This window comes from Hippocampus comes, unplaced genomic scaffold (assembly GCF_001891065.2).
Source record: "Hippocampus comes isolate QL1 unplaced genomic scaffold, H_comes_QL1_v1.1 scaffold62, whole genome shotgun sequence".
Lineage (NCBI taxonomy): Eukaryota > Metazoa > Chordata > Actinopteri > Syngnathiformes > Syngnathidae > Hippocampus > Hippocampus comes.
Genome location: NW_017806062.1, coordinates 1,978,605 through 2,000,017, shown reverse-complemented (window position 1 = coordinate 2,000,017; position 21,413 = coordinate 1,978,605). Strand labels below are relative to the sequence as shown.

Sequence of the window (21,413 nt, the reverse complement as noted above, 5' to 3'; positions counted from 1 at the left end):
GCCTCTTTTCTGCATGTTTTCCATCTCTCACCATAGCGGCCCTCGAGGACTGGAGTCTGAGACCCCTGAAACAGATTTTTTTATTTTTGTACTGTGCTGGATTTAATTTTATTATTAAATGAAAAAGTTGAAGCCACTGTTACATTATGCCATTTGATCATTTTCAGTCACACTTTTGCCATTACAGGGAGCCCCTCCACCAACCACTTGGATAATTACTGCTGTAAATAATAACGTGATGACATCACATAACGGCAAAGTCATTTTGCTACTTCTTTAGCAAACCTCTTATCCCCAGTTGAATTTATTTTTATTAAATGGCTAATTATCCAGAAATAAGTTGAATTCTTGTTCAATTATGATATACTATTTTATCATCACCTTGACCAAAAAATGAAAATAAAAATAACCAAACATTCCTTCAACACAGGTTTGCCCACACCTGCTGTCAAAAGAATGAGACACGAGAGAGCCCTGTCGGTCATTTAAGCTAGCTAGCCTTGCAGCAAATAAAAACAAAACATATAAACCTGAGAGGAACTGAATATCTTATTTAATAATAAAATTAAAGTTCAACGGTGTACATAAATTGCATATGTATACATAATGGTGATTTAGCAGCTATGTCTACCAAATATCTTCCAGTTTGGGCTGTTGCACACATTTATTTACAACGTTCGGCTAATTTACAAGATTTACAAAATTTCTCTATTTACATCATGACAAAAAATAAAAAGATACAAGATATGTACAGAAAACTAATAATATGACCACAAATACAAAGGACAGAACATGTACCGGTAAATGGCAACATAAATGCAGCAACATGAGAATAAGTCACAATCCCTTGTTCCCTAAAAAAATAAATTATAACACTAAAGCCAAGACAAACATCTCCCCTTATGATGGCACATATCAAATAATTAATGATACATACATCAAATCAAAAACAGCAAAAACAGATAAAAATCCCAAACGAGGATTATATATAAAAATCTCTACTGTATGATGCTTATAAAAATAATTTCTCTCTTTTACGATGCAAGATACAGTATGCGGTAGAGACACACCAATTAGCCACCTTAGTTACATTGGCAATCTCACCAGAACATAAACGTTGCCTTTTCATACTGGTTTAGACCGACACCGCCAAGGGAGGTAATAAAAGTGCGAATTGTGGTTGTACTTGGCGGCGTCATTAAGATTGCACTCGATCACATGGAGCCGTTTCAAATTGTGCAGCTGGCCAATTGTCAACAGTTCAAGTACTGTGTCACATCGGGGGTGTGGCTAAAGGCGTGAGTGCTTAAGTGCAATGTGCATTGTGTGCGCGTACTTTTCTCCATTAAGGGGAAATTGTAATCTTGGTGGAACGTGACAGATGAGGTCGGTGCAGTCCGTATTTGAAATGTAGTGCCAAAATCACAAGAGCAATGGTGGGCTAGGGCCATGCTCCTTATATGCATTTATTCATGCAAAAAGAGCCAACAGCCAGCAAGCACTATGAGCTCGAGTGGAGTCGTCTCAGTCTGATGCTTCTGAAGTTGTCAGTCACATCTTTCTCGGCTTGTTGTTACTGCAGGGACATTCCTCGCGGTTGTTCTTCAAGACCACTGAAGCACTGCTGCTTGGTTCTGGTAACAGGGTCCGGCTCCATCCTTGAGGCATGCGGGCCATGTGCACATCAAGAGTCGCTTTGGCTGAGGAGGGGGGATGGGACGGTCACATGACACGGCAACGGCCACAAATCATTGTCAGCCAACCACTGAAACAGTGCGGGCAACAATGCCGGAGTCAATTCAGAGTCCTCACCCTTGCTCGTCTTCATCGATTTCCCTCAGTCTGCTGCGAGCGTTCTCTGTGTTCAGCGCTGAAAGGAAAACAAATCGACTCAATTTCCAAATGTTGTGTTTCCACGTGACATTCTGTCTGTTAAATGGAAGCTAAGGTACATACAGGTGATCGATGTGAAGGGGACTGGAGTTTTTACTCTGCTTTGATTTCTTAAGTAAAATACAAAAAACACACAACACACACACACACTGAATCATTTGCTGTGCACCAGAAAACCTCATTCCTACAAAACATGTGTTTTGATATCCATACTTGGCAATTGAAAAAGTAATTGCCCGAGTAGTTTATAAATATGATTATATGTGCATGTTGGGCATTTATTTGGAAAAGTGTTTGATTTTGAAAGGCAAGTACACGCACAAGCATTCGTTTTTGAAGCAAGAAAAACCATAGCATGTTGTAATAACATGTTTTCTCTCTATTATTTTTTTTGACAGCAAGTATCACTCTTTAATATTGCAGTTTATATTAATATGCAGTGAAAACGTGATTAAATAGAATGTAATGAATGGTTTGTGGTTTGTGGTTCAATGTGACCGTGCTAGTCCTCGTGGTGTGCACGCGCCCGCCACCTGGGGGCAGTATAATACAGAGATACAGCATTCATAGATAGGTCAAAACAGTGTGCACGCGCCCGCCACCTGGGGGCAGTATAATATACAGCATACATAGATATGTCAAAACTAAGCTTGAAATCTGATGTAAGAGCTGCTGCTGTGTTTTGTTTTGTTTTTTTTTTTGCAAAGGATAATGATTTTAAAGCTGAGCAGACCTTCTATGAAATACTTAACCCCCCCCCACCACCACCCTAATTTTGCTGCTGTTTATCTTATCTTAAGACAAAGCTATGGAAGGCTCTTTTTAGTTTGACAGTAAACTTTAACCGTGAGCAGCATTAAACAGCTTGAATGAGCCCTCTTCGAAAACATTTTTCACAATATGCTAAAGTGAGCCATGGCGACCACACAGCTCTCGCATCTTAAATTTTTGATGACAGCTCCCATCACCTAAGCCCCGCCCCCCAACCGAGTGATTTCATTCAACATGATATAAAAAACGCAGGGTAATTCTTCATCATTCGCGTATTTTGACAGACGGGTGTCAGACACCTCACAAGAGTTTGCGTAAATTGTGGGGAAAAAAAAAATTACAATGTGTCTCCATTTAAAAAAAGCATGAGGGCACATGTCTGTACATGTGGACAAAAGGCCAATGTCTGTGTTGGTGTAATAGGCAAAAGAACAGGAAGAATACATACACATGTGAAGAAGACTTAACCTTTTCCATAACTTGGTACAGCTGATATTTTCAAAAGAAACACCATGAGTCATGAAATAACAATGTCTAATAAAAATTAAAAAAAAACAAAAAAAAAAGAAAAGAAAATGTTTCACACAAATGGTGATGAGCGTCTTTACAAACCTTGGACAGGTAATCCTCCACATTGCTGCTCGATCCTTCAGCCACAGGGCTGAGGATTCTGGAGTTGCGCATCCTGTATGGTGCCGCCATCGCGGTGGAGGTAGAAGCCGCGGGGCCGGCGATCCCCGGGATTGCTGACGACACGAGAGACTTGCAGCGCTCGCTGAGCAATTTGGAATTGGCTTCTGTGAGCCGGTTGTTACTCCTGCAGACACGAAACAAGCATTTTGCCTCCACTGACAAGACTGACAATGTGTTCACACTTGGAGTACTGTCCGGACAGATACACGGTGCTCATATTTGGTCCGTTTACAAGGTAATGAGTGAGTTTTTTTTTTTTTTTTGGGGCTCGACTGGGTGAGTTATTTCAGATTTTTGCATTTTCATTCTTCTTTTCCGCAATGAATCACATATTTAAGGGCCAAAACATGAACAAAAGCTCACCAAAGTTTGCGCACACAGCATGCCTGCTGAAAAAAATGTGGTATTTTAAAGTCGTCATATATGACAAGCATAAACAAATAAATAAAGTGATATGATGCATCCCCCTACTGGGGATCAGAGCCCTATCCTGGTATGTTTGACACAGGTGAAGATAAAGCGGATCAGCTAATGGAAGAATGGATGTTGTTTGTATTCCAGAGGTTACTGTCCTATGTGCCAGTAGCCCAACATATCCTCCTTTTTTGATGGATTGTTCACTCGTTGCCAAAACCGTTGCTTCTCATGAAACGAGTTGCGTTGTGCTCACGGCCGTCACAAAGCGCTCGCATCTCAAGTTGCTTTTAACCGAGCCGAGCGCGACCAATGCGAAGACCGCATTCGTTTTGCTCAAATTCAAGCGCCGCCTTCAAACCTTTTGAGGTCGTTACTGAGGGACTTGCGCAGCCACTGCTCTTCTCTGTGCATCTGCCTGTAGCGCTTCAGCTCTTTGTGTATGGCATCTCTCTGGGCGATGGCGTCGTGATGGATGCTTCGCGCTCGTTTCAGTTCGCCCTCCAATTCTTGGATTTTGGCGCGCAGGCTGACTTCGGTGGTGGTTTTTATCTGGTCTTGTGCCTCCTGCGTCGCTGCCTGGGACTGGGAGAGCAAACCGAACAAATGCTGACGACACCGTCGTCTTGTTTTGCTTTTGTCATCATTTCGGTGTTATTCTACCTGCAAGAATAGGTTGACCTCGTGTATTTTCTTCTGTATTTCCTGTCGGGCCTTCTCCTCGATTTCACGGCGGTACTGTTCCACGTGCCTGTGCTCCACCGTGTTTGTCTCCACTCTGCGTCTCAGGCTCTGCACCTCGTCCTCCAACTGCTTCTTATTCTTCTCCAGAAGACTGCGGAAGGTCGTTTGCCTCTTCAGCTCGGCCTGCAGCTCATTCACCTGGTCACGTTCGGTGCGAAACAAATAGAAATTATGAGGCACAGGTGCACTGTCGATGTTTAAAGCGGCGCAATCAATTGGTCGACAAACCTTTTCTCTCTCTATTTCGCTTGCTTGGTGATCACGCAATTTCCTCTTTGCACCCTTAAGTACCATTCGTTGCCTTAACGCAGTCAAACAAATAAGAACATGCTGTTGACATGCAGTACATGGTTCAAAAAGAAGAAAAAAAAAATCATCTCATCAACACCTAACTAAAATTTTTAGGTTTCCAAAACATGGGCTCCAAATTGTAGAAGGGAAACAAATAGAAAGCTTTGCTTTGTGCATCACATAAAATCACCCCACTTATTCTCAGGATGAAATAAATAAATACATTCATGAAACCGTAAAAGAAAAATCAAGTAAAAATGTTTTTAATGCAATACGGCCGTGTTTGGACACTATTCGGGCCCTTCAGGCACTTGTGAGGTCATTTTTGGTTGACAGCAGAAGACAAAATGTCCGCCCCGAGGTGGATTTTGCTCCTCCATTCGTTTGACACAAATCAATTCGATCAGAATGTCATGTTTATGCTGGACTTATGAATATTATTGCCAAGAAAATTTTTGACTTGGCTTTCCCTTTCAAGCATATGACAACCCATCCATCCATCCATTTTCCGATGCACTTATCCTCCCTCACAACGGTCACTGGGGGTGCCGGAGCCTATCCCAGCCATCTTCGGGCAGTAGGCGGGGGACACCCTGAACCGGTTGCCAGCCAATCGCAGGGCACAACAGAGACGCACAACCAACCATGCTCACACTCACACCTAGGGACAATTTTAGAATGTTCAATCAGCCTGCCATGCATGTTTTTGGAATGTGGGAGGAAACCGTAGTACCCGGAGAAAACTCACGCAGGTACGGGGAGAATACGCAAACTCCACACAGGGAGGCCGGAGCTGGAATTGACCCCGCCGGGTCGCCTATATGACAAACCGCTCACGCTAATGTGAGTCTTCTATGTAACGTAGCAATATAAATTGGATTTGCTTTTTCCCAAATGTGTGTGTGTGTGTGTGTGTGTGGGGTGTACTTTGATATGACATGATAAAAAGAGAACAAAAGATGCTCGACAAACAAAAATGTGAAACTGTGGTGTGTCCAGTACCTGTGGATAAGCTCGTCCCGCTGTTTGACAGAGATTTTGGTGGAGGCTAGTTCAGATGCTGCCTCCTTGTATTTCTGAGTAGTAACGCTGAGTTGTTGCTCTTTTTCATCCAGACGACTCCTGAGATTGGTCGCCAGTTTCTCAGCGTGATTACAGTGGGATTCCCTTTCCTCCAACTGCACGACATAGCGCAAGGCTCGTCAGCAAAATAAAACAGCAACACAACCAGTGCCAGGAAAAAAAACAAGACAAAAACACGATGAGAGCGTTCACTTTGGGTACCTTTCTTTTAAGCCGGTCCACTTCTTTGTAGAGTCGAGCTTTCTCTTCCTCTGATTCACTGCGATATCGCTCGTGGAGTTCGAGAGAGGCTTCACACTTTGAGAGCTTCATCAACGAGTCCGCACAGTCGGCCTGCAACTGCTTCAGACTAGCCTGGAGCGGCACAAAACCCAGAGACAACGTTTAGACGGGGGATCACCAAAGTCTGAAATCATTTGACTGTACCTCTTTGTCATTTTTCTCCTCCTGTAATTGGTGGATATGTTCTCGAAGTTCAGCGGCCTTGGTCGCGAGATCCTGATTCCTGTCCTGCACGAGTTGTACTCTGTCTTCGCAGTCTGAGCGAAGCTTGGTCAAAATTTCAGTGAAACACTTTTGGGCGTCTGACACGGCGATCTCCTTTGCAGCGCACTGTTTTTGGGCCTCCTCCAGCTTTTGCCGCAGCATGATGCCTTCGCTCTGGGACTGGCCGAGGAGCTCCTGCGTGGCCTCTTGGCGCGCTCCGGCCCAGCTGACGAGGTCCTTCTCGGTCTGCAGAAGCGCTTCCAGCTCTTTGACGCGTGCGTTTATCTGGTCGATTTCACGCTGCAGGGTGGCGATCTGCGCATTTTTCTCCGTCAGCTGCACCTCCACTCGATGGACTTCGTTCTCCATTGAGTTGCCATGTGACTTGGACTTGGACAGCTTCTGGGATAGTTTGGTGAACGCTTCTCGTTGATTGGCCAACTCACCTGCAAAAAAGCATTCAATTGGTCAAGTCAAATGATTGGTACTGGCCTTTTTCTGTTTAGCGTGATGTGACAAAACACGTGAACGAGCTAGCTAGCCGTCAAGACGCATAGATGACGATTAGAATTCAATAAGACAACCGTTCATACCCACACCAACAACATTTGACTCTTCAGTAAGCCTAACAAGCATGTTTTCAATTGTGTTGGGGGAGCCGCAGCACCTGGAGAAAATCCACACGAGCACTTGGGAGAAAATACAAACGCTACACGGGGGCGGGGCCTGAGCGGAAATACTAACCGAGAACCTCTCACTCATAGGCGGACGGATTAATTACTACATTGCTGCGCTGCCACCATCGAATCAAAAATAGGAAAATCATACGGCAAAAGAAAAGTCCAACAGCCCCGCCGCTACTAACTTGCAAGTTTGTCTTTGAGCCGCTGCTGTTCTTCCTTCTCTTGGAGTAGAGCTTTGTCCATTTCCACCCGAAGTCGCTCGGCCTCTGCCAGGCGGGTGCGGACGGCCTGAGTCTCGCCTTCCAATACGCTATGAGCTTGATACTGAGCCTCCAGTCGGGCATTCGCGAGGGTCACTTCACACTTCAATCCCGTAATCATGTTGTTCCACTCCAAGACACTTTGGGCCTGGTTGTCGCTTGTAAGTCGGAGATCTTGGCGAAGCTCTTCAAGCTGCTCCTTGAGGGCTTCGTTCTCTTCAATGAGGTCCCTTTGTTTGGTGCTGCTGTGTGCCTGGGTCACCTCAAGTTCTGTCCGCAGATGCTCCTGAAAGATTAAGGGTGGCAAATTAGGCTTCAAAATTGGTTGAGATACTTTCCACGGGAAATAAAATAATAATAATAATAATAATCATCATTTTTGTGTACTTGATCTGCAATATTCAAACTACTCCCAAGCAGAAAACATTCGAAAAGGCTTGAGAAATACCGCGTTATGTTTGGTTCTCTTGTAGTCCTCTTCCATGGTCTGTTGCTTGCAGTCCTGACTCTTGAGCTTTTGCTGCAACTGCGCATTTGTGCAACGTTCCTGAGACAACTGCACGTTGGCCTGTCGGAGGTCCTCTTCAAGCTGGGGGTCCATGAAACGCAAGGCGCAAGGGCGAAAGGTCAAATCATTTCCAAATCCACAACAACGTTCGGACAATTCCAAAATCACTGCCGCCCGCCGTTCTTTCTCACCTTGGTATTGTTGAGTTGGGACATCCTGATGGTATTAAGCCAATCTTCCTGCTGTTGTTTCGATGATGATCTGTTCATGTTGACCAAAAAAAAAAAAAAAGCTCAGCACAGCCCAAAGACTTTTGTCAGCGACGAGTGCGTCAAGAAAAAAAAAAGGTTTTACCTGAGGTTTGCGAGCTCCGTTTCCATTTGCATGCGTTTGTGCTCCATGACACATTGATCATCTTTAACCTCCTCCATTTTGGTCTTTAATTGTGCCTTCTCCTCTTTTAGTTTGGTCACCTTGACCGCGCAGCCATGATGGTCTTTTGGCTTCAGAATGGGGTGCTTGTTTTGTTGGCCTACAATGTCCTCCAGCTTCACCCTAAATTGGTTATCTGGTGAAAGAAAAAAAAAAAAAAACATTAACATGAGGAAGTCTACAGCCTATAAACTAGGTTGATACATAGGGTGGGTGAGGGGGGGGATCACCTTCTTCAAGAGTCCCATCTGATGAGGACGTAATCTCATCAAGCTCCTCGGAGATCTCCATTTCGTCGATGCGCTGAATATACAAACAGAACGTGTTATCTCAATTCCCACTTTCCTGCATTGAATTTCACTTTTAAAACTGACGACAAGTGAAAACACATTCCATTCATTTTGTTTACCTGTTTTTTCAGCTTCTGTTTGGGGTGCGACCTGTTGCCAACAAATAGAAAGTTATTGTTAGAAAGGTCTGAAAGGTTTATCCCAGTCAAGTTGACTTCAGTCGGCATCGACCACAAATACGACCCGACGGCGGAAGCTCCAAAGTTGAACGCGGCAAAAGTCAACAATTTGAGAGTTCGATCAAAACTGTCCTTAGAAATATGCCTCAAACTTGAAGACCAAAACTTTGATGATTCATATTACCGTACATACTTATAAAATTCTACTTGGTGATGTACATTGCACAGGTTTACGGTGCTCGGAAGGAAGTGCCTCTGCATTATTTCCGATGCAATGAAAAGACGAACAGTAAACAAGCGCCGCACGACATTGTGTCCAACTTTGAAGGTTCCTCACTATTCTTAACATCGTCATATTTTAAAAAAATCAAACTATGCATGTACTTTTAACGTGCACTCTCGACAACTTGGATAAGACTCAAGAAGAACACTTTTGTGCATCCGCGCCAAAGGGTACGACGATAAACACGCAGGAGATGCCGCAACCGGTATCTACCTTCCTTCATCATCCGACCCATCGCTTAAAGTGTCATCGTTCACAACGAGATCTCGGCTGCTCGGAACGACTCTGGTGGAGTGAGCCTTGCTAACTACTTCCAGTTGTGAGATCCTCTCTGCCGTCTGCTCTTCAGGTCTGTCCGCAATGGAGAATCGCTGTGGCAGTGGCGATAACCCCAGTGGTCTGCTACGGAAACACAAGGCAAACGTTAAGATCAAAGTCAAACTGTAAGATCCGTTCGACGCATCCTTGATTCCTAAGCGGAAAACTGCTCATTAATTCTATGAGCGCATTTTTTTTGCCCCGATCTGGAAAAAAAAAATATGTATTTTATAATCTGATTAGAATACATCCGTCCATTTTCGATACCCCTTGTCCTCATTTGAGTTGCGGGTGAGCTGGAGACTATCCAAGCTGACATCGGGTGAGATCTCGATTGGGCGCCCGTCATTCGAAGGGCACATTGTAAAGTAAGCTCTTATATTTGTGTGTATTTCTCAATGGCCCATTGTTTCATTTTATCTTGTACCTATGTGTTCACACAAAGTATCTCCCACATGAACATCTCCCACACGCACCACATTCCTCACACGATCCCACAGAATTTCACCAGTACTTTTCCATTGTTTGCATTGCGCATGATCCTTTCTTCTTAATAAAAACACTTTGCGGCGGGAGGATCCAGGTGGAACAGGAGATCTTGTGAGCCGAGCACACTGTGACCTCGTGTCCTCCCTGTTCTTCCCTGCTGCAGCAGTCAAAACCTTATTTCCGTGTGTGTGCCTGTTCTTTGCCCGGGTCGGTCGAGTCTTTTAGACTTTAGACCTAACACACATATCGACAAAACACCTCCCAAACCTATAAACAAATTACAGTCTTCAATGAACCTAATGTGTGTTTTTGTTATGTGGGAAGGAATCCGCAGAATCCAGAGACCCCACACCAGGAAGGCCAGAAATTCGAGCCCCGAACCTCAGAAATGTGAGACAGACATGTCAACCGCTAAGTCACCGTGCTGTCCTGTTCTTTTAATTTCTCAATGGCATTTCATTTTTGCTCCAATGCCAGATTCATTTTACTCGTATTTATAATTCTTTCATCTTCCATTCATCTTCGAGAGCGCTCAGCCACATTAGGGTCACGTGTGTGCTGGAGCCAACCATTGTAATTTAAGTCCCTGTCGAGTGAGAATAAATGTCTTCTAACGTAGAAACACCAGAGAGAAAATTCCAATGATTAAGTAAAAATTGTTTGACTGAAAGCCTCCGGAGGCTGGAATATTTGCCACTGGGATATCACACGGCTTTTTTCCAGGCGGCGACAACAATGAGCGTTAAAGCGGCCACACCGGCCCGAAGTCCCGTTCCACAAGCAAGTAATCTTTTGTTTTGCCGGGGGCGCATCAATGACTTGTGGTAGGGCTTGGTCTGCAAATAGCTGCTCCAAATTGTCCACAAGTGTGAATGTGTGACTGAATGGATGTTTTGTCTAATTGTGCCTTGTGACTTGACTGGTGACCAGTCCAGGGTGCACCCTGACCTCTCACCTGCGGTCAGATGGACAAGGCTCCAGCTCACCTTTGACCCTAACGAGGACAAGAACTAAAGGACTAATTTTTAGGAGCAGTTAGTGGTAGTATGTACAGTGGTACCTTGACTTAGTACTTACAAGTTTTGAGTATTTTAGTTTTGGAACGATACGCGGTCCGTTTTTTGCTTTGCATGATGAGCACAATTCAGACACGACTCCGCAAAAACAAAACTAAACCAAAAAAAAAAAAAAAGCAATTAAGGTACTGTAATGCCATCACGTTGGCCCATTTTCCATCATACAGGCTCCTTGCTTAGTCCTGAGTGGTAGGTTTTCCATTTCTCATTTTCAGTGAAATGCGGTTATACTGGAATCGGTTCTCAGAACCTGCGGCCGTGACACCACATATCTTGGCATTTCTTACAGTAAGTGATGAGCCAATGAACTCCGCTGCCATTTCCTGGTTTTAAACCATTGAGACAAAGTTGGCCGGCACGTCATAACAATACAGTATATACAGTACATATGATTGTATTTTACAACAATACGCAACCATGTTTACAATTTCATATGTTCCAATGGGTGAAATTGAGAAGCTTGGGCTAAAAATTTTCAAGAGCGTGCAAAATGCTTGCCGAGCCCCTTCCACTTAAATGAGGTCTCTAGCCACAGCTCGGAGCCTTGCCGCTCAGCCGGTCCCCGCCTTTGGGTTTTAGACACCAGAGAATGAGGTCGGCAAGCCGTCGATTTGGAGAGGCGGTCAAATGAATGATTGAACTTTCAATTTAGCATGAATGTGCATGGGTCGCGAGCTTTGTGTGCCACTAGAAAAATCACAATTGCACTATTTCATCCATGGTACATATGAATGAAGAAATGATCAAATATGGTTACATATTATTGTAAAACACAATATATGTGCACTGTATTTGCGTCTCAACGGTGGTTGGCCGGCTGTGTCCCGCTGGCTTAAACCCAGAATTGGATTTTTGTCTATAAGTAAAAGCTTCTGTGCAATTGATGAGCTGTACTTTCAGCTATTTACTTGTTAAAAATGATACAGACGCTATTAGCAAGATTTACGAATTCCAGGTTCCGACAAAACATGAAATATCACGTCATGCGGTTTTTTTGTGTGTAGGGTAACTACACCGAGGTTGCTTTGAGTTGTCAAGTACAGCATTTGACAATAAAGTTGTACTTGACTTGACTTGAAAAAATGAGGATTGAACATTGCTAGTCAATCTGGTGACTTGTTGGGTTAGCTGCTACTTGCTATCTTGGTTGAAAGTCCAACAGCTGTAACGAGGTCAATCTACTCACCATATACGTCAGGAGTCACCTACGTGCTGGCCGTGGGCATCAGGTAGCCCCCAAAGCACAGATCAACATATGAGTTAATTTCACCTTGCTTACAATATATAAAACAATTTCCTTACATTCTCTTCTTTTTTTAAAAAAAAAAAGTCATTGCGTGTTTTGGGTGGGCTGTGACGGATTAAAGGTCTCTTTGATTCATTTCAATGGAGAAAACAGATTTAATGGAAGATTGAAATGAGTTACGAGCTTGGTCACGAAAAATCATGAAGTTATAAGTCAAGGTAGCAGTGTACTACATTATGGCAGCAAGTTGGTAGTGTGTCGGGGATTTTTTTTTTTAATGTGAAACTGCCAACTATACTTGCACATATGCGCGATTAAAACCACTGTGGCGAAATGGAGTTGTGCATACCTTGCTGCCTGCTTCTTTGAATGCAAAGAGGCGTCAGCTTGACTTGACATTTCTTTGCTTCTCAATGAACTGCCTTTGCGGCTCATCGAACTCTCCGTTTTGTCACTTGCATGTCCTCCGGATCTTCTTCCACCGACGTCGCTAATATTCTGATTTTTCATTGAAACAATCGGAGCAGGCTCTTTGGTAACCTGAAAAGACCACTGCAAGAGGAGTTCGTCAAGGTCAGCCATCGGGTTACTTGAGTCTTTTTCAACGTCACCCGTTTACATTTGCTTTACTTAACCTTACAAGCTATCATTGCTACCAATGTGTCAAGCTACTCAACAGGTTGGAAACAAAGTTGGCCATTTACCCAAATGAGAACATGGTCTTCTTGTGGTGCTCCCTCAAAAAGATAATGCTAAATATCTTTTTTAAATAGAAGATTGAAGCCCGACTGCGGAATTATATTACATTGAGTATCGCATAGAGCTCAAAAAAATTTCCTCGAGCCGACTGCTTGCTTTGGTGGAATTATATTACATTGAGTATCGCAAAGAGCTCAAAAAAATTTCCTCGGGCGATTTTAATAGACATTCTATCCCCTGCGCATAAATAGAGCAGACTTTTCAATACATTACAACTTGATCATCACACAGGGTGAACACAGATGTACTGGCTGACACAGACGGACGGGTGGGTTCCACACATAATAAATCCCATTTGTATGATTTATGACAGTCAGCCTAATATTTACATGTTTGGTGTTTTTCCCCAATTGCGAATGCCATAACCTTTCACACTTCTACTTAGAGGATTTGATGTGCTTTAAGTGATAGGGGACACCAAAAACTTTAGAGATCTGATATAAAGCGGTGACATCATCTTAATGATGTCACCCTCCCCTCCCCCTACCACGACACCAACGCCCCCAAGCCAGGGGAACACATTATGTTGTTTCTTAAGAGGATACTTAAACTGGAAATATATTGGATATCAGAAATTACCTCCGTATTTCTCCCCTTTGGTTTACTGCCTGCTTCCTTGTCAGATTGCAAACGACTTCTGATGTCTCTTGACATTCTTGAGGTACCAGGGGAGCCTGAGAAGAGAAAGTGCTTACAAAGAGAACGGGACTCGAGTATGCGAGTCGACCTGTTGACAAATGCTCCGTGAGTCTTCGTACCTGGCCCAGGGAATTCTTTATGATGCCGATCTTCGGGTTTGGGCTTAAAGCAGGATACAAATATAACATCTTGGTCGTAATCAGATTCTGAAGAGTAGAAATGACCAAATTAGTAAAATCATGTGAAGAAAATGTTTATACACATGAGGTGGTGCCTCGAGATAGGAGTATCATTCGTTCACGCTCATAACATATCTTCAATCATCTTTCCTCATTGAAATGAATGGGAATGCCAATAAACCGTTCTGCCCCTATTTCCCCCCGAAATAAAACTAGTAACGTGTTTGTTTTCTTTAATAAGGAAAATAGCACTTTTGAGAACAAAATTATAAAATAATGAAAAAGAATTCAAGGAATGAAAGTTCAGGTTTTAATGCATCCATTCGATTAATTCGGCGGGCCCTTCTGGTGTGCATGCCTTGGCCAGCAGGGGGCAGCACAATACAGTCATATAGACACAAACGAAGTGTCACCATTACTCTCAATAACTCAGTTACGTTGAAAGCACATTAGCCGTTTTTGTCAGAGGATCAAGAATATACGCCTGTAAGTATTGTAATTTTTGTCTCTAAATGTGGGCAACTGGTTATCCACCTAACAGGTCAGAGATTGAAAAACATGCATGGTAGGATAATTGAAGACTTAACTTGTCTGTAGGTGTTGAAGGTGAGTGTGAAAGGTTGTTTGTCTACATGTGCTTTGCGATTGGCCGGCGACCAGTTCAGGGTAAGGATAAGCGGTATGGAGAACGAGGGGTTAAATGTGTTGCTCCACCATTTTTTGTTCAAATATCTGTTGCTTGAAGAGTGAATGCACTGCAACTACTGATGCTAGTTGTTAGCCCATCTGGCCGCTCTCATTAAGCTAGCAGGGCCATTCATTTGCAAAGTTTGCTTGTTTGAAATACACAAATTGTGATTCTCCTTGCTTTACGTTTAGTTGGACAGTCAACGTCAACTGGGAGTAACATGAAACCGTTTGAATGGCACTTTTTCAAGGAACGATCCGCAAAAATCGGCCCCTATCTAGAAAAGGTCGTACGCCGGGTCACGCATATCTCAAGGCACCACTGTATTGAGAAATATATACTGTACAAAGGATGCTGGATGCTCTCAAGACAATCCATTCTGCAATGAATGAGTTTGGGCTGGGTTCTCTTTTTAATGGCGAGTGCACATATCACGTAAAACAAGTCTAAAAAGTGACAGAAAGACAAAGGCCTGTCTGGAACTTACTTTCACTCTCCGGAAGTATCTTCTTTGAATGAGGTCTGGGTCGTGGGCTCAAGTGTACGGTCTCTGAGATACTCCTGCCAGATGCTTTTGGCTGCACCTCCACCTCCCTCACCTCCGCGGAGGATGTGGAACATTCTGGGAATTCCTCAGATATCTGAGACGCCACCGAGCCTTCTGGCAGAGTCCTTTTACTGGCGTTGCTGGTTTTATCCCAGTCTGATGCAATGGCAACGAGAGCAAGGCGTCATATAACGAAGACCTCAAGATAACGACAGGCATGACTCCTCGCTTTTTTTGTTCAACTCAGTATTCCAAATGCATATCTTTATTTTTACTTTGAATACTGCGACACCGTCTTTCACTGCAATAGAGTGCAAACACTTACGGGTACTTTATACAAGACGAGTGAACCTCACCTGAACCAGGTTCTTCTGCGTCTGTCAGAAAAGCAAAGAGATGTTAAGGACAATCTTGCCATGCCTTAAGCTATTGATCACCAACTCGAATACTGTTGAGTAGGGTTACTCCACTTACCAAATTTTGTGTTTTTTTCTTTTTCCAATTGGGTCAAAAACTTGATTAGTTGGCTCATGTCACTCTGGTGACAAACATTTTTTTTGAATGAAAACGAGAATCACTAAATTCATACGGCATTCTTCTAATTAGGCCTACCTCTTTGCGCTTTGGATCCTCTTTGTGTGCACCGGCGGAATACACGCGGTCAACATTTACAGCTGCAGGAGTGGACAGAAAAAATGTTTTCGTTCAAAATGATATGCACAGGGTTGCATTAAACCTTGTCGCCTTGTCAGGTCCCATTGCACCTTGAGGGACAACAATAGCGAAGGGTGGAGCAAAGCTGCACCGTACGCTCAGCCATTTCCAATTCTCATTCAGACTAGAATACATCAACACAAGAAGGACGCTTTAATAAGCGAACGTTTACTCAATACTTAAAATACAATGGATGCGTAAATTAAAAGTGTTTACCATCTTTGCTTGAGGCACGTTCCAGGGATTTTGACCTTTTTTTACTTGGACTTGGCGGGACCAGCAAGGCGGCATGTTTCCTCCTATGCTCCATGATAAGGACGCTACAACTAGAGGACAGTCAAGAGAATGGAAACGTCAGCATGCCTCTGTGATGACGACAGGTGAGAACAAAGAAAAGAAGCTCAACCTACGTATCGTGGTATTCCAACTCGGCATAGTCCTCCGCTGAATGTCCTTTGCTGTCCTTCAGTTCAACATTGGCCCTAAACTTTAACAGCAGTCGCACCATGTCGAAGTGTCCGTTGCCCGCAGCTATCATTAACGGTGACCTGGAAGTTTTGTGGACAGTGCACAAACAAAAGCCGCTTAACAAGAGGTGAATTTAAATGTACAAAGAAGGGTGTCACTGTTTTTGTTATCCGACCTCCGATGTCTGTCCAAAATATTAACATTGGCACCTTTCTTCAACAGAAACTCTGCCACTTCTACTTGGTCCTCTTGGACTGCCACAGTCAGGGGTGAAACGCCTTCCTGAAAATAAGCAGCAGAATTCAAGTTACATGTAACAACCAATGGGGGCGAATGCAAGTAAAGCGGAACAAGGCAAAAAAAAATGATATTACACCGCACACCAAATATCATCTGATGCACTGCAATGGAAAAACTGCAACCCTTCATAGAGTTATAAGGGTCCACATACAATGTGTGCTGCTACTGCATTTTTGAACCACGAAAACATAATTGTCAAAAAAACTGGCACAGAAAATGGGCAACGGTAAAAGAGTGGCTATTTGAATATGAAAATGGCGCATGTTTGTTGCGCTATTAGAGCAAGCTAGCTTGATCGATAATTTGGTAAAAACATTGACCTTTACGACAACTGACCAATCGTATCGGTTTGTAGAAAAATACAAAGCGACTATATGAATATAGTTTTTTTTCTGAGAGTGACAGTATGAAATTATGAATATAATTGAGTACTACTGTAAAACAACAGTATATCGGTATATGGCGTTGCCGTGGATACGGCTCACCGTTAAAACATGGAGAAAAATTAATCGTGCCAGCACATGTTTTTTTTATTGGCTGTTACATCTGCAACGTCAATTTAAATTTTACATGGTGGGCCACTCATGAAAAGTAGTTGAACAAAGCCTGCATACTGCACAACAGTTCAGTGAGTTAAGGCGTGTTGATGTCAGACAAGTCATAGATAATCACCAGATTTTTGATGTTGATGTCAGCGCCATGCTTCACAAGCAAGATGACGGTGGACATCAACGGGATGCTTGAGGCCAGATGTAAAGCCGCGTTACCGTCTGTGTCCACCAAGTTGGGGTCGGCTTTGTTTTCCAGTAGAATGTTGGCGCAGAGATCATGCTGTTCTTGCACTGCCTGATTAGAACAGATGATAGATTAGGAGAAAAAATAAAACATCAATGAACGAAATGGGTTCCAAGTGTGTAGATGTCCAATCTTACCTTAATTAAAGCAGACTTATTTTGATTGTCACATAAATTGATCTGGGCTTTTTTCTCCATGAGGAATCTCACCACCTCGACATTTCCGCGGGCACAAGCAAGGTGAAGTGCTGTTCTATAACATGACAGATTACTTTTCAATATATCTTTTTTTTTTGTAAAACTATAAAATGTCAAATATGAAAGTGAGCATATTTGAATTCAAAATTTACACTTGAGAGATCTATTGAAATTGCTTACTGGTGTTTAAATATTAAAATAGGTCTATGGCAATTTATCAGTATAGCCTTGGGCAAAAGACACACTACGTCCTGAATTGGTCACCAGTGAGTTACAGGGCACAAAGTGACAAACAACCACACTCACTTCGTGGGAATAATCCCACACTGCCTGCTCAGAAGTCAGGCAAGTGTACCGCTACACCATCTCATTAACTTAACTCAAGAGAAGACTCTAAATCTCCCATAGATGTGAATGTGAGTAGGTGTTTTGTCTCGCTAATTGGCCCAAGGTCAGCTCGAATAGTAGTTTTAGCTCTCTGTGACCCCGATTATGATTGCCGCATTTACGTAAGGGAGTCTGAATCATGAACAGATCACTTCAATTTCCATAATTTAAAATGGGTAAAATGGACTTCATCTGAACCAATTAAATGTTGAATAGCATTCCGAAGCTGATTGTGTTCGACCAGATCTGGATTTTTAGATATCTGTTAAAACCACCACGTTTCAAGAGGTTTGACAGTTTTGACCTCATCTGACAACATTGAAGGTAAGATGGCCAAGTAGTATAGTTACTTCGACAAATACACATTGGGAGCTATGACAAACAGCACATTTGTACCAACACTGACCTGTTTTGCTTGTCAACTTGATTGATATCAACGATTTTGACAAGCTGCTCCAGCTTGACCATGTCACCCTGCCAGGCAGCCTTGTGAAACTTGCCCATCTCATTTTCTCTTATATCACTGGCAGTGGTGACTATGGAGGCGCTGTCAGATGCATCAATTGATGATGTCTTCCTCCTCGGGAACTTGAATATTTTCTTCATCCTTACACAGCAGCAAAGCGATGCTTTGGCACCGCCACGCTCTGCTACTTAACTGCTGTTAAAGGATCACCGGTGGCGGCTCTCATCCCTTCACAAAACAGACAGATTTAGTTCAGACCCAGTGTTACTTTTCAAAGAAGAAAAGCCCATATGATGACATTTGTAAGATAAGATAAGAAAACCTTTATTAGTCTCGCAATGGAGAAATTCCCAATTCACAGCAGCAAAGTTATGAATGGAAGAAGTAGAACAACAAAATATAGGAGCTGCTGGAAAGGCAGCCACTCACGCGGCGCCATCTTGAAGTCAAAATAACAAAAATAACACAACACAACACAACACATAGGACACAGACAGTCGTGCAATCTTCACCACTTTCCTGCATACACTTTGTTGTCTGAAGCAGTTATAGATGAAAGAGGAGAGGATCAAAGTGTCCTTTTACCAGTGGATCAGAGACGTCATGCTGAAAATGTGCACGTCTGCTACAAGCTAAGTTTTGAAAGCAAACACGAAGCTGTAGTGTCCATTGACAAAAAGAGATTAGTTCACTACTCCTGTCCCACGTAATCCGCTTCAACTCCAAGCCGCGACTCCCGGTTCCACATCCGCATCGGCGCTCTGCGCTAACGCTCCTTTCTTCTCATCGTCGGCTCCTCAAGCCTTGCATCCATCCAGCCGCAGACCGTTCAACAGCACCGATCTCTCCGCTGAACAAAGCGGGGCTGTGAAAATGCTGCCCATTACAGGCGCAAGACACAAGCGCCCCCGGAGCTGTCCAGCAACGACAGTCAAATGGCGCCGACATTCCTCCCAATCAAAAACAGTGCTGGCATACCCATGCTGCCGAGAAGGCAAAACCACCAAGCACCGAGTCTCCTTCTTGATGAATGTTGTGGCCAAAATTGCTGAAAACAGTCTACATCAGGTCCACACGACGTAACAACAAACACAAAGTGACAAAACAAACAGAAAAACAACAAAAAAAGCAAGGCTCATGAGAGTACTTGCAGATGGCTGCCTACTCGGGCGCCATCTTGGACTTCTTGATGTGGGCTTTCTCCAGTGGTACGTGAAAGAATTTCTGCCTGAGAACCACTTTTGAGCGATAAGAATAAATTAGTTTATGTAAATTTTCATATCGTTTGACCTCAATTTTCACTAAACTGTTTGTTTGAAAACTTAAGAAGCTAGATAGAGAGAAGTTCACCATATGCAATAAGTGAATTAGGAAAAAAATGCACAACAACAGTACGACAAATGTAGGAATACATAAAATAGAACTGTAGGCTACAGCATTGATAGTGGGGGAGTTTTCCATGTATGCACCTAAATAAATTAATTGCTGTCCCTCTGAGATTATAAACTTGTTTTAAATGTGGACACGTGACGTTTTAAGTTTTGATGCTACAGTGTTAACATTCCAGCTAGCCTACTTGAAAATGTTATCTTTATATATCTTTAGATACACTTTATGGAAAAAAAAACCCTGTCTTGTTTTCGATAAACACTTTGGCCTACGCTGCTGCATTTTATTGTTGGTCTCTATGGTGGTACTTGGAGATTCTAAGTATTGAGCCCTTTGTATTCTAAAAAGTTTGAGAACCACTACGCTCATACATCATGTGACGCGTCCCAGCAGTAAAGCTGTCAAATACTTTATTCGCAAACCGGTTTGTAAGGCATAGTGGGACGATAGCTAGATAATTTGCGAATATATCCAGTATTTCCACAAGCCAAAATATATGAATTAATAACAGAGATACGAGTGAATACATACCCACACTTTCCTTAAGTGAGCAGGATCGTCGCGATAATGTAACTCTAAGCTCGAGCTAGCTGTTGTGACCATTTCCATGATCAACCACAAAAACTTTTTGTGACTTTCTGTGAGGCTTTTTTTTTTCAGGTTTTGCAAGAAATGTAAGTAAACAGTCAAGGACGAAAATCTCAGACGCGTCATGATATCATTGATTTCGATGGCTTTATTGTCACACGCGTCTATGCATATAAATTATTAGTTGCCTCTACCGAATGATGTCATTTAAAACGTCAAAGTTTTTTCAAGGGGGGGAAAGGAAGTAGACTGCTTTCAATTCACTTCTTAAGACAGATATTTAGGTCATTTATTGCCAAAGTAATATGACGGAAAGCAAACACGCGGTGTTGGCTCTTTTAACAACGGCGTAGTAGAATGTGCTCATTCATTTTGCTCACCCGCCGTGTCGCACGGGTCGAGGAGACGAGACAACTTCGCCGGCTCGGTCAGTTGCCACCACGAGACGGGTCGTTGCGTCATTGCTCCCTATGGCGGGCTTTCCTTCACATCCACTTCTGGAATGAGATGACGAACATCTTCCGAGTTTCAAAATTTAAGTGTCCATCGTCTTTGCAGAATTTACAGAAGAATTGGGAACAGAATTGGTTTATTATTTATTTAGGTAATTGGTAAAAAGTGGTTGTGACAATGAAAACAGTAATGTAAGACGGCTCAAAGAACTCTATATAAGTTTTTCAGTTGGACAAAAAGAGCAAGACGACACCTACTGGTCAAGAGTAAGTCGCCATTGTAAGGCGCCAAACAGAATGGTCACAATAGCGGCCGCTGAGCTCGATGATGTCATCGTGCAGCAAGAGGTACGTAGAGACTGGAAGGATCGCAGAAAGGCAGAGTGGTGGTGCAAAAAGTACTTAAATATTGAAGAGCGGCACGCGCATTCCGAAGTTTGGAGGTTACATGTAAAGGTCAAAGTGCATTTTAGGTCTGTTCTGAAATTTTACTCAAAAGCTGAAGACTGTACAGCGTATGGTATGGTAATTACTGATCAGATTTGTACAGTTCTTGCATTACACAGGTTTATCCATTCAGTTAATACCATTTGTTCAAATGGATGAGGTTTTCTAAATCTAAAAATACAGACTGAAACTGAGACATCAAAACATTCAATACAACGAGCACCAACATGATGAGCCCAAACTGAAGCTTTTACTCTCC

The 21,413-nt window shown here is 43.0% G+C and overlaps 1 protein-coding gene across 1 annotated transcript; it reads right to left on the bottom strand.

Moving 5' to 3' along the window:
• Positions 1-565: 565 nt before the first annotated feature.
• On the bottom strand, positions 566-20,857 carry LOC109529825 (ankyrin repeat domain-containing protein 26-like). Its single transcript, XM_019893300.1, has 30 exons — positions 20,199-20,857; positions 18,219-18,506; positions 17,366-17,480; positions 17,106-17,279; positions 16,309-16,415; positions 16,076-16,213; positions 15,882-15,991; positions 15,564-15,625; positions 15,426-15,489; positions 15,308-15,328; positions 14,892-15,107; positions 13,657-13,743; positions 13,478-13,572; positions 12,489-12,691; positions 9,224-9,412; positions 8,668-8,698; positions 8,489-8,561; positions 8,181-8,394; positions 8,018-8,087; positions 7,767-7,907; positions 7,241-7,604; positions 6,316-6,821; positions 6,091-6,243; positions 5,809-5,984; positions 4,744-4,816; positions 4,435-4,653; positions 4,133-4,356; positions 3,277-3,481; positions 1,813-1,870; positions 566-1,700 (listed from the first exon to the last, which is right to left on the bottom strand). Exons 2-29 carry the CDS (start codon positions 18,416-18,418, stop codon positions 1,865-1,867), a joined length of 4,236 nt encoding a protein of 1,411 aa, XP_019748859.1. The 5' UTR covers positions 18,419-18,506; positions 20,199-20,857; the 3' UTR covers positions 566-1,700; positions 1,813-1,864.
• Between the last annotated feature and the right edge of the window lie 556 nt (positions 20,858-21,413).